General features: G+C 35.1%; 1 protein-coding gene across 3 annotated transcripts in view; it reads right to left on the reverse strand.

The window, feature by feature from the left end:
- The window catches only part of LOC136030237 (dnaJ homolog subfamily C member 16-like), a 95,493-nt gene that overhangs the window by 23,786 nt on the left and 57,047 nt on the right, over window positions 1-14,660 (reverse strand). For all 3 annotated transcript variants that reach the window (XM_065709062.1, XM_065709063.1, XM_065709061.1), the window contains exon 10: window positions 8,001-8,246. In XM_065709062.1, the coding sequence (XP_065565134.1) occupies window positions 8,001-8,246 (246 nt within the window). The remainder of the gene's footprint in view (window positions 1-8,000; window positions 8,247-14,660) is intronic.

A 14,660-nucleotide genomic window follows, 5' to 3' on the forward strand; every position in this document is an offset into this window, starting at 1 on the left:
AATATCATTTTCATAGCAATCATGGATCTTTTTAATTTCATATAAGCTTCTGTACCTAACCGTTTCACTGATTTTTCTTTTCCTTGTCTTAAAAAAAAGTCTAGTTAGAGCAACAACAAAAATATATAGTTTCTGTAAAGACTACCTTTGTCGCAACCAGCGACTTTATGTTCTTTCAAGTTTCACGTGTGGACACACAGAAATAGAGAAGACTTCAATTAGTAATCTACATCCTGGGGTGTTGAACTGCCTGCCAAGTCATCTGACTCTCTTTGCCTGCCATCAAGGTCCGATGACAGCACACCTACCTAGTATAGTATGCAAGAAGTCCTAAGTTTGATCCCCCAGGATGGCATGCTTTCCGTAGCGCACTTCAACTGCACAGTCATTGTGAAATGCGTTAACAATTTCGTTAAAAGTTCTAAAAAAAAACTTCTTCAATTTTAAAAAGAAATAACCGATGAATATTTTGCATTTCAACATAGAGCAAATTTATCAAAATAAAAACTTCTAGGAGTTTTGGAATAAAGAAAAATATGAATTATATTTTCGTCCATCTATATCAAAGCTTATATCTCAAACACTAATCCAGCCTCACGTTACACATTATTAGGTACTTGATAAAGGCTTAAGATATACTCTTGTTATCTTTATTTAGTTTCCCAAATCAAAAAGATCGTAGTAATGAATTGTAAATAAGAGTCGACTCGTGCTACTAATAGCCGAAACTTAGAAAACGGAGTTTTGATAAAAAGAGGCTTCACAAAACTAAGTAATGTTGTGTATATTCATGTATCAGCTATTATGGAGGAGGGTCAGTGGATCTTTCTTTGGGTGGGAGAGAGAGGGAGGGTGGCTGAAAACTCAAGTAGAACATTTATATGGCCAAACTTTCTAAGCTTCTGTGATCCTTCAGATAACCAAACCTAAAGTAGAAAGAAGGTTTTGGGATGGTGGGAGTAGAGCTTAGTCCCAAATCTTCCTTCATTCCGAGGAGTATTTTTTGGGCCACCTCTGTAATACGGGTATTGATATTACACTTTAGTAATTTGAATATTTAAATATAACGTAAAGGATTTCTTTCATGTTTTTGTCTCGCAAAAGTGGGAGGGAGAATCATTGTAAAAGATTTTTCGAATAACTTCTCTAGAAGATCGTGGAAATGATGATCCTGGAATTCTATTTTGATGCTTCAAACCCTCCTCTCCCCATTCCTGAGAAAAATCTGAAGGGAAGGACTTTTACAGTGGATGATCATATTATTCTCGAGGTAATATTTTACGAATATATGATTTGAATGTAAGAACAGGGGTTGAAAGAGGATGTGATAGCCGCCCTCACTTTTAAGAAATAAGAGCCTTTAAGAGCCTTGAATCACACATTCGTAGTAACAAGCTGTAAATTAAAGAGTTGCCATTATCAATAGACAATGGCAACTCAAAAAATAGACATTCTTCATTTAAGAGCCTTGGATCAAACATTCGTAGTAACAAGTTGTAAATTAAAGTTACCATTGTCAATAGAAATCGAAACTCTAATAAGTGAAGTATTATTTACAACAGGGACAGTAACAAGATCTATTGTTTACGCAGGTTATATCTATGCAACGTTTATTGATTTTAAAATTGTTCATCAAAAATGATTAACAAATAAAAATCTAGTATACATATGTTAGGAAAAAAGCAGGTAATCTCCCCCCAAAAGAGATACAATCAAAATGAAAATATTATAATGAAATGTAATATACATGAGAACCCTAGAAAAGATGCATAAACAATTTATATTTCGTATTTTCACAGAAGGATGATCATACATGTGCTTTTTTCTTTTTTTGTCTTGGGTGACTGTATCAAACTAGTAAACATAGGTTATTCTAAGAGAGTTCACGCAAATGCAAAACTCAAAGATCTAGTCCCCTTTTTGAATAACATATCACACGACCAAAAAATACCGAATTCTAGAATTGGGACCCGTAAAACAGCAATTTGGCCCAAACAATGCTAAAATGCTTTCGCCCACTGATTAGGCGTTCGTATTATAATCAATTTCTTGCAGCTTTTAAAAAGTAAAACAGTCAGTGAATATATATATATATATATATATATATATATATATATATATATATATATATATATATATATATATATATCTGGTGTTGTGCTGAAGACGGCCCTTGGACATAGGGCCTATATATTCACTGAATTGAATTCCATTGTCTTGAGAAAATTTCCCAATTGTTTCTAGGTTGTGTTTGTTTGATATGGAAAGGCAGTGTGGTATTCGTCGCTATGTATGGTAGTTTCAAGAGATACTGTGAAATAGTCTCTTCTGAAAAAAAAGGTCTCTCTTTCTTTCTCTTTCCATCTCCCTCTCTCTATGTCTCTCCTGTCCTATCTCTCTTAGACCTGGTATCAGTTGTTAAGGTTGATATCCGTATTAACTCATCTATCTATATCATTAACTCATCAAATTATCCCTCTATTCTTTCTTCTTTAATTGTATGGTTTGATTGTGCAGTGATGTTGTTTTCCTTCATCGCGTGTTCTCGTGTTTACCTGGCATTTGGCTTTGCAACGGAATTTTAGTCTTTATTTTTGTATTTAATTTTTTTTTTCTTTAATACATTCAATTCAACTTCAGTTTATCGCGGGGTAAACCGTTCATCTTGAAAAGAAGATCTAGTACACAATCTGATCTTTACGTAGGATACAAAAAAAAAGAGCAAAACACTCAAAGAGAAATAGGAAAACACTACAGAAGCATAAATCAAATATAATAGCCCCGCCAGTAATAAACTCAATATATGTTCGAAACTTATTACCCTCTATATTAATAAGTAGTAAGGTTTAAAAACAACACTGATGTCGAGGTCAATATTTTTAATTATAGAGACATTCGAGTACTAAATTACAAAAAGAAAAGTATTGCGAAACGAGCCTTCACAGAAATCCAATTGAAAGTTATTAAAAGTTATTAAGCTAACAAGTTAGGTGGCCTACTAGATAACAAAAAATTAAATAAAATAATAAATATCCATAGCCGGGCACTGCGAGCCAAACAAATTTTTTTTTTTTTTTCTATTCTACCATGCGATAATACCAATGTGAAAATAAATGCAAATAAAGAAAAGCAAGAGAGTATCAAACACTCATCATATAAAAGTGTATTTCTTGCTCACTAACAAAAGGAAAAAAATGGAGTACAACAAGAAAAAAAACTACGAATAAACAAAACACACGAAAAAAAACTTGCACATTGAATAGAACTTGTACAGGGACTGTCCTTGCAGTATTCATGAGAACTGGGGTATTTCGAGGACCCATGGGACGTAATGGCACACTTATTAATTAGGGGCTCAGGAGACCAATATTTTTAACAGAACTCGGATTTTTTTTTTAAATTCAAAAACAAAAATAAGAATACATTCGACTTCCAACCTCCTGTGTAGGAGCAAAAATGAGAGATTTTGGATCGTTAAAGCAATCTTGACACACCAGGAGCTACCAACTCAATTGGGTTTAACAACTCCAGAAAGTTTCTTGAACAGAGACGGGACAAAGTAGTTACTAATCCCTTTCAAAGTTCCGTAAAACTTCTTGTCCATAATCTTGAAATCCTATCCACACAATACAAGCCAAGCTGAATCATAGAAACAACTTTCTGTGACACAGTCTATATTCATTACCATCCTGTCCCAGAGATTCAAATATTCTCAACACATTCATAACCGGCAAATTTATCAATCCCAACTTAGGTTTCAAAGACTGTCAAAATCCCGCGATGTCGAAGTGATAGCGATTGTCGCTTGATTTTTTTTATTTTTTTCAACTTGAAAAGAAGCAGCAGCGTTCCTTGGTAGTCTTACATAAGCGGTAACCGTATATTTACTTTGAAGGAGTTTGTAGAAGAGCATTCATTTTTGCCGAAAAACTATAATAGGCTGCTTCACGCAGACACTCAACCTCTGTGGCGTACTTAATCATGAAAACAGGGATGCTAGAAATAGGTCCAGTTTTTATTTTCTGAATCAGTCCAAGCATATGCTTTAGACGCATCCATCGAAGCTGTCCTAGGCTCAGATTATGCAGATAACTGATATATTATAGATGAAAATGTTGGCAAAATGAATGAATTTTCAGAAGTTTAGTGAGTTCAGGGTGCATAAATACGTTTGGAATTGGCGTTAGGGAGAATAAGTCACTAAAGCTTGAAATAAATAAACGTGAAGAGGCGATGTTGGGTAACAAGAAAATCGATCAAGTGGAGAGCTTCACTTATGTAGTTAATATTATTTGTAAAGACAGTAAGTGAAGATGTAAAAAGTGAAGGTGTTAAAATTGGAAGAGCCAAGACCCAGGGTGTTTTTTTACAGTTGAAAAAAGTCTGGAAAAATTGAAAGATAAGTCTGCGAACCAAGATTAGAATATTAGAAGCTACAGTGACAATAGTAATCAAGCATGATTCTGAAGCTTGAGCGCTCGGGAAAAACAGAGGAGGATTTGCTACATAATTTCCAGAGAAATTGCCGACAGATTGCTCTAGGTACCCAAATGACTGAAAGTAAGCTGTACGAAAAATGTGGTTCAATCCTGCTTTCTAGGGTTAACAAGAGAAAGGTTGAGATGGCTGGAACAGATTCTGTGGATGAAAGATTGCCATAGATCGGCCTTGCTAACCAACCGCCTAGGGCCAAAGGAATGAGGCGGGAGGATGTCACAAAGAAAGATTTAAAATAAATGGTAACTTCTTGGTAGGGTGTAAAGGGGGGGGGGCTTTAATTATATTGGGAAGGGGAAGGAGCGTGAGTAGCTGCGTTGGCCTCAGGCGGCTTGGTGCTGTAGTGAGTTGTTAGTAGTTGTATTAGTATTAGACTCAGTGTCTTAAAGACAAGCATCCGAAGCAATATCCTTTCCCACAGCAGCTTCTTCCCCTTCACAATATCAGTCAGCTCAAAACAGCCATCAGAAAATTTAAAAAAGCGCCATCCCTCAAGGTGCTTGAGAGAGAAGAAAATCAACGACTTCTACCCCGAAAAGTCGAAAGCGTGTTATATTTGTCATAGTCAAAACCACGAGGCGAAATGCTGTCAGAGGAGTCAAAGAAATCAAAGGAGACAGAATATGTTACGCCCCAACCCCGAGAATATAGGATCCTCGTGGGGAATGCAACCTAGTACTACACTTAAGCCACAGTCAAAAGAGAGTACGGCAGTTGAGGGCATTAAGGCGCTCTTTCCATCAGCGGGAGTAAACATGATGCTGCGAAGTGTAACAAGTCAGCAAAGGAAGCGAAATGGAGAAAACATCTGATCTGAAAAAGGGAGTGGCGAAGAGCGGTAAAGCAAGCAAGCATGACGAGAAACAAAAATAAAAGTGGTTAAGTATGGTTTTGAAGCATACGCACTCCAGAAAACGGAAGAGGATTTGCTAGAGTTTTTCGAGAGGAATTGCCTACAGATTGTTTTGGATCCCGCATCCCCGAACGGGATGAAAAAATGTCGTAAGGAAAGATTTAAGGGAAATTGAACCTTCTTTAGAGGGTTTAAAGAAATAGGCTTTCAATATATTGGGAAGGAGAAAAGTGCCTAGCTGTGTTGTCTCAGGCGGCTTGGTGTTGCAGTTCATAGTAGTAGTAGTATTAGGCTCAGTGCGTTTAAAACAAGCATCCGATTCGATATCCTTTCTCATAACATGTTCTTCCCCTTCACAAAATCAGTCAGCTCCAAAAGTTCACGAGAGATTGGAGAAAAAAAAACAGAATTTTCTGCTCCCCTCTCCAATTTATACCGAAGGAAGTTCGGAACGGGCAAATACGCTAAATAATTTCAATGTTCAAATTCCATACTCATTTTCCGTTCATTATAAAGGATAACAGATTTATTCACAACACCGCTCGAGAGCTGAATCAAATGTAGTTTTTTCGCTACTAATCTATAACTAGTGAAAAGTTTTGGAAAGTTAAGGTTCCTGGGCTACCCTTTCGTAGCATTTTAAGGCTAAAAAAAAGTAGTTGAAAGGTTCAATAGCTATGACTCTGGGGATGAAATAAACCTCTACAGCCCTTGGGGCAGGGGCTGTAAGTTATCAAATCTATCCATTGTTTACACATGCGATTTGCTATTGGGAAGCTTTCAGGGAATGTTGAGGGAAGTTATGGACTAAAAAAAATATCATATGCATGCAGGTTGTCAAAAGGGCGCATCAATAGCATCTCAGGAATGGCTTTGGGTATTAAGTGGAAACTTTCATGGTGTACGGCTCAACATAAGGCAATTTGTGGCAGCTACTACTGCTACAACTACTACTTTAACCACTAGTACTACTAGCAATATTTCCACAGCGACAACCAGTACGGCTAAGGGTGGTAAAGTAAGAATCTCAGGAAATGTTCTAGGGGGAGTTGAACTAAATCAAAACGCACTAAGTGCATGAAGGTTGTCAAAAGGTACATCACTAATATCTTGGGAACGGTTTAGAGTCTTAATTTGAAACTTACAGGGTATGTTGATGGGGATATTCAACTATTTAAAAGGCACTATCTGTATACTAATACTAATACTACTGAAACTACGGGAATTCAGACGATAAATTCAGGGAATATTTAGGGGGATGTTGAACAAAATCGAAACACGTTATATGCGTGCCGGTTCCTAAAAGGGCGTATTATCAATATCTCAGAAACGGCAGAGAGTAGTAAGTTGAAACATTCAAGAAACTGCCCTGAACCTTTCAATTCAACATCGCCCTAATCATTCTCTGAAAGTTTTACCTTAATAGCCTTAGCAATATTAGTAAAGTAATCAAGTAGAACTACGAAAAAAGGTCAATCCTCAACATTTGAGAAATAGAAAAGTATTTGGCACCAAAGTGTTCAGAAAATTTGCTTAACAATATCTTCGAAATCTCTCGAAATCACCCATACAGAAATACCCCTTTTTCAGGGAAAAGAGAGAAAAGGGAGGAAAAAATGTCTAATCTACAGCATGGTTTAAACACTAATTCACAGTATAATTTGAAACACAAAATGGAGGTATATGTGCAATGTACCAGCTTGCAAAAGTATGTAAAATATTACTTGCAAATTCCGATATTGCTACTTTGAAACACCGATTTCAGACATACGTGTTGATGCAAAATGGCACATCTTCATACAAATTGTGAGATAATGTTTCATCAAAAAATAGGAGTTGAGGATTATTGATGTTGATAGTACATGAAATAAAGGTAAATGTAACGTGAATCAGCTTCCAAAAGAAAGTTAAATGTAACTCGCAAGTTTTGAAATGGCTACTTTGAAACAGTGATTTCGGAAAAAATTATTGATGGAAAATGGCATATATTTATATGAAATGATTTTAATGTTCACAGTATGCTAGATTGATGGCTTATATAAAAAACGAAATGATTTACAAAAAAACTAACTTGATGTAAACATCAGTTCATCTTTTATATAAAGATATGCCAACGTGAATTTAAATCTCTGATGAAAATTCATCACTCAACTTTGAAATGGGGAGGGTTTAAAAACATATTAAAATAGTAGAAATCATAGGGCATAGGGATAGTCACAATAAGTTTGAGATTTAGAGAGGGTTTGAAGAACCCATGTGCACATCCTTGATACGACATGTGCGAAGGAGTGTTTCCAGGGTGGGGACAACATTTCGTGGGATACAACTTTAATTAAAACAGAGAATAGGTAAATTAGATAGAAAATGTTCAACAGCTCTTGGACATAGGGCCAAAATATTCACTGAACTGATTTCCACTGTCTTGAGAAAATTTCCCTATTGTTCGTAAGTCGTACTTGTTTACTACCATGCGAGAAGCATTTCCGAGGATCAAAAGCCAAACTGTTTTAATTTTAGAAGGTGCAAGAAATTGATTATAATACGAACATCTAATCAGTGGGTGAAAGCACTGAGAGTACTGCCACCCAATATGTTAAACGAAGCAAAATTAAAGATATGGTTTGTACAAAAGAAATTTAATAGAGCTTACTTTCTATATGGCCAAACAATTCGATGAAACACAGGTAGAATTTTTGCTTTAGTTTCTTTATCAAGCAATAGAACAATAGTTCTACAGCCCGGTTTCAGTAGCCGAACCATCCCATTATATGTTTCTCCACGCAATTCATGCATCTTTAGCTGTAGTGTTGCAGTGCTCGCAGTGCTAGCACAGCTATTTGAAGACGGCGATGTAGCTTTAGATCTTTTAGCTTGGATAGTCTCCTCTTCTAGGCTTCTGCAAAAAAAAAGAAAGAAAACCTGGAATTATATCTCAATAGCAAACAAACAAACTACTGTAGCAGCACTACACTTTAAAGATCAGTTATCAAAGAGTTCTACAACTCTGATTTTCTCTGAGATTTTGGAGTTTCTAAAGGATATTAAAGTTACCTTGTGACTCCATTACATTTTCACCTGAAAAAGTCAATGAAAATAAGCTGGCTTATTAATGTAGATCTGCTGTTCAGAAGAGAGCGAGAGTGAGTAGGAAGAGCCGTATTGGTACCAGCCGGCCTCCATGCCTTAAACTGCTGGGGACAGGTAGCTCAAGTACTCGCACTTCCCACAAACCAAACAGAAGGGAGGAGAAGATGACATAGAAGGATATACCCTCATACAAATTCTGGAATTGGAACCTCGTGATGAAAACATTTTGTCGGGCCTGTTCTCCAACGGGAAGAAGAGGTCGTAACGGACAAGTGAAGTCCTTCGACCAAAGTATTAGAAAAAGAAGAAGACATGTTAACATAGACTATTATGCAGAGTTTCTTCCCGATCAGAAGCCAGATTAATTAAGACCACAAAAAAACGGAGAAAATCCAAAAATGAGAAACAATACTGATTCGATATTAATGTAGTAGCCACTAGGTTAAAAAATAACAAGGATTGTTTAGTACTTACTTATATATTTGACAGAGCAGAATGTACTTAAGTACATGTTATTAATAGCTTTTCTAACCTGGCTTCAAGCACAATTATTCATTATTTGCCGTCCTGAGTTTATTTTGCAAGTTTTGTTTTAATTCTTATTTCAATGAATATTTCAACGAACGTTCAAAGTTAACAGTCAATGAAGTGCTTTAATATTATAGTTTAAATAAAGTGTAGAGACAGAATTAATTGATGTGGCTTCTATCTAGGAAGTACTAGTAGTAGTAGAACAATTTTACTGAAAATAATCATTTTTATATAATAGCACAACAAAAGCGGAGCTTGCAAGGATGTGCTAAAACAAAAAACATAAAAAGAAAAAGAGTATGGAGCATGAGACCATTTACCGAAACAAACATAAAAATAAACAACGAAACACTACAATATAAAGGACTGTATGAAATTGGACTGTTGAAGGTAATAAATTTGCTGGAAATAATTATAATTTTGTTCTACAATAAATTTAACAATTAAATTCGGTTTAATTAATAAAAGTTAAATACAGTATAAACCCACTAATCATCTTATACGTGTGACTACTTTAATTTTTGTTTTATTTTTTTTTAAACTTGCTCGGTTGGCTGTTTTAAACAAAACTCCGTGAAATGGCAAATACAAAAAAGGGGGCAGGTTAGGGAGGGAAATATTAGACAAAAATACAAATCCCAACAAAGATCAGCATGTTTATGTTTCAGATTTAGATTTTTTCATTACTAAATAATCTTTTACTAGTATATGTAATATAATTTCAAGAAACAGTTTTATTGATGACACTAAATAAACTATCACTTTTAATACCTATCTTAATATATATCTTTTATTAAGCTGACTTTCCAACGATCCATTTTTTTAAATGTTTTCAGGTACTTGGATTCAGGTAATTTGCCTGCTGGATTATCAAAGCCAAGAAGAAAAAAGAGTTCTTCCAAGGCTTTTATAAAATTAGTTGAAGCGTACTCAAATCTTTTTCTAACTGTTCCACTTGTTTATGAAAGCTATCAGTTGGAACCCACACAAGAAAATGACAGCAAAGCAAAACGATGGAGGCTTAAAAGTCCTCCAAGATTCAATAGGAAGTCTATTCCAAAAACCAGCAGGAAAGCTTTCTGAAAGTGAAAGAACTAAGCTCTGACTTACAATAAATAATATCAGCAAATAATAATTTACTATGGCCTTTCTTTCTTTTTTAGTTTTGATTAATTATTTAATTTATTGTAGTCCTGAAAGGTAACAGTATTTCCTAACCAACAAACGGGAAAGGGAGAAAAGGAAGATAAATGACCCTTGATTAGACTAAGATTAAATTTTAATCAGTGTAGATGCGTTGACTCAATCAAGAAACATTGTCTCATACATTTTTTTTTCACTTGTCTCTTTGTACAGAACAGATAGTCGTAGGAAATTTTAGAAGGACTTATTCGATATTCCTTCGGGTGCCCTCAACACCACAAGGAATTGGATTACAATTCTAGGTACCCATTTTAATCGTAAAGTTTGAAAAAAAGAAAAATGTCCATTGGAGGGCACAAAGTGGGCAACTACAAGGGTAAAAACTCCGTATTACGCAGATAACTCGCGTAAGATGGTGGCTTCATAGATACATCTTAATAGAAATTAAATACTAAAAAAAAAAACTCAAATGAACATAAAGAACGACATTAGAACTTAAAACAAACATAAATTATTATATAAAACAGTTTAACCGCTACATATCTGGAAGCATATTAGATAGCAAAAAAAACAATTGCCTTTTTTAAATACTTGAAAGGAAAATTTGTCTAATAAAAAAACATGTAAATATGTCAGACCTTTCACTCCCGAAGCAGGGAGGGGGCTGGCTGCCGTCCAACATTTTTGGTCGCTTAAAAAAGGCATTAGAACTTTTGATTTGCGACCAAATGAACCCCCTATCGATCTTATATAATAACTGGTTCGATCCGATCAACCATGAAAAAAAACACGCATTCGTGATCTTGCTTCTGGCAAAAATACAAAATTCCACATTTGTGCATATAAGAACTTTAAAACTCTACAGTAAGGTGCTCCGACATGCTGAATCTAATGGTACGATTCTCATTAAAATCATTCGATTTTCCGAGGGTGCTTCTCCCCTTTTTCAAAAATTAGGCAAATTTTCTCATGGTCGTAACTTTGTATGAGTAATATTAAACTTGATGAATTTTATATATTTAGAATAAGCATCAAAATTTGATTCTTTTGATGTATCCATTGTTCTCAAGACTCTGTTTCTTAGAGTCCTGGTTACTATTGAACCACATCGCTTTCACTTACATTTCGTTACCAATAGACTGTTGGATGAATTCGTATATTTGTCTTTCGATGTGTATTTCGTTATCCAAGGCTTGTTTTTGAGAGTTTCGGTTTCTATCGATAAGGGTCGTTTACCGTTGATTACCATGAGCGGATCGAAAATAATATGGAGAAAATTTAATAACATTGTAAAATTTTTACAAATGTTCAGTCTTAATACACAAGGTGGATATGCAGGATCATTCAGTTTAACATAAATACATGAGGGTCAAAACCAAGGTAGGACAAGTTAGTCCGGGAGCTATTTGGTTGTTTTGTGTTTGTTTTTTAATAAGCATATATTTCGGGGATGATGCCTGGCACGGGGATACCATAGGGAGCTTATAGTAGGCGCGCCACTTTGACTGGGTAAAGAATTTAAAGCGCCAAAACCCTACAGGCAAGTGTGTATTCTCCTGACGAGCTCTTGTGTTGGGTTGTCGCTTTTGAATTATTTGTTTAATTTATAGTTTTAAATATCCGGTATATGACGACTTATACTTACTTACGACACGACTGTCTGTCCATGGACTATTCTTTGCGGTTGATTGTGTATGGTAATGCTGTTTGACCTATGTAATTGGATGGATGAGTAGGGTTAAGGCCTCGTTCAAGTACTTATCTATATTAATTACTAAAGTATGAAAACAGTATTCCTTTCTCCTTCTTGTTTTTATTATTATTATTTATTATTCGTTATTTATTATATTTTATATATATATATTATTATATATTATTATTTAATATTTATTATTTTTTATAGTTTACATTTTTTGTGTTTGGTTTTGTGGTGTGTGTTTGTTTCTGTGTTTGTGCTGTTGCATTGGTGATTTCTTTTTTCACTATAGAATATATATTTCAGGAGTCATTCTTGAAAAATTGGGACAAAAAGTAAAACTTCAGCGTGGAGAGCTAAGGATTAAGGAGGGGGCCGCCTCTTCATATGCGGAATAGTTTTTTTCGATATTTTTAATGTTAGTCCTTACTTTCAGCTGAAAAAAACTTGTTTTTTATTTGATTACTTTTGTTTTTTCAAATAATGCCGGGATATCCCCATCCTCCCCCCCTCGGTAAAGAATTCCACCCACAAAAAATTTCTCCATGGGGAAATCCTCCCTTGTAAAATCCCCACAGACAATTCCATCCTTGTTAAAAATTCCCCCAGAAAATGTCCTGTGAATCCCCCTTGAAGAATTCTCCTCACTTTCATTTGAATAAAAACTTGTTTTTTATGCAATGTCTGGTCGTTATTTAATCATAACTGAAATGCCTCCCCCCCCCCGTGGAATATTTCCCACGAAAATCAAGACCTCCCCCCTCCCGTAATGAAAAGTCTGACCTGCAAAAATTTGCCCATGGATAATTTTTCTTGCAGAATTCCCATCCCCCACGGAAAAATCCCCCAAACAATTCCCTTCCCTAAGAATATTTCTCCCGAACAATTCCCCGCAGCATCTCCACACCTAAAGTTGAGCAATCAAAGAGGAAGTGGGACAAATAAAAAAAAAACAATCGTGCATGAATTCTGGCCGAATTCCTCCGTCTAAGATTTTCCCTGCGGAAACTTTCCTCCCCATGTATAATTCTCCTTGAAAAGTATAACACCACAAAATATTCCCTTGAAAAATGTCGGTATATTTCCCAATGACAAATATTGTATGTAAACAATAGGAAAATTTCACAACTAACACCCCTTTTCCTAGGGACCGTGAGGGGTCATTTCATCCCCAGAGGCATAGTTATTTGACCTTTCAACTGTGCTGAACAGAATGGCTGTCTCACCATTTTGATCAGATGTCTTTGGAGAAAATGGAGGTTGGAGGGGGGCCAATTACTCTTCAACCCTTTTGGTTACTTAAACAGGGCACTAATATTTTTTAATTACCGTTTGAATGAGTCTTCTTCCCAATCTTTTAAGACCACTGGTTTGATACGGTCAGCCCTGGAGAAAAAAAATGCATACGTGACCATTCTTCCGGCAAAAAAATACAAAATTCCATATTTTTTTAGATAAGACCTTGAAATCTCTAAAATAGGGTTCCCCAATATTCTGAATGTGATGATGTGATTTTCAGTAAGATTCTTTGACATTTTGCTAGCGCTTCCAACTATTTTCGAAAATCAGGCCAATTTTCTCAGACTCGTAGTTTTACTTTTTGCACTTGCTACGCAAATTTATGCTTGTAACCGCTTCTAATTCTTAATGTTTACTTTTTTCACAGAAACGTTTGGCGAACGCAAATACAATTTCAATAGCACTATAAGCTTATTTCCTGAACGGTAAAAAACAATTCAATCAAGTTATAACGACCAAATCCAGCCAGTTTTCTAAACAAGTCTAAACTAACAACAATCACAAATCCTTCAATAAAACTGCTGACGAGGACTTTGACTTTTTTTTCGTTTTGTCAAATTCCTCAGTGTCTTCTTACTTTACCCAATATTTCAGAACCATAAATATTTTTTAATTATTATAAAAATATTAGAAATGATTTTTAAAATTAAAGTTCAATAGCTTTCAAAGCTTCAATTAAAAATAATGAACTCTATCTATTTTTTACAAAGCTGGTCCACCCTGGTAACAGAAAACAAGCAAGAAAAATAGATTTAGGGTAACTGATCATTACCTACATTCGTTTATGATAAAATTTTGAACGAATAATCAAAAGATATACAAAAAGCTGCCTTGGAAACACCAACAACTTGTTATCCTGCGCATTAGACTTTCTAAGACTACAAAAAAGAGGGTTGTAGCAAGCCGAATACTAATTAGCAGATATGCTAATTTTGTTCCTTTTTTTCTCTCTCTTCCTTTCTTTTTATGCTAAAGCATGGTTAAAGAACTTTGGCATAATTAGTGACAGTTAGTCATTAGCCATGGGATTAAATTTAGACACGGACTTTAATTTAGACACGGAAAATCGTTCATGGGAATGGTTTGGTGGAAATCGGTCATTTCATATTAAAAGGATGTTCAGATTACAAGGGATGTATGAATCGGCAAACCGAGTTTTACTTGTTTTTTAAGCAAAAAAAACAAGATTTTTCAAATAAGAGTAAAACGTGGCAATTGAAGCTTATAACAAACAGAAAGTGTTCCGTATTGGAGGTTTTAAATTCCTTTCGCCGATACAAATAAAGAAGGATACTAAACAATAAGACAAATAAGTTCAAACTTTCTTTAGAAAAATCAAAACTTGCATTTCTCAAAAAGCTAAAACCTTTACAAATAATATAAGCCTACTGATGACATGAGATCCTCCAATAAAAGAAAAATCCTACTCTTATCCTTCATCGATATGCCCCCAAAAGAGACCATTCCGATTAAACGTAAACGTTTACATATTTCAAGGAGTTCCTTTTATGAAGTAACGTATGGCTTTGTTAGAGCACAAGATACAGTATACCT

This window comes from Artemia franciscana, chromosome 8, assembly GCF_032884065.1.
Source record: "Artemia franciscana chromosome 8, ASM3288406v1, whole genome shotgun sequence".
Lineage (NCBI taxonomy): Eukaryota > Metazoa > Arthropoda > Branchiopoda > Anostraca > Artemiidae > Artemia > Artemia franciscana.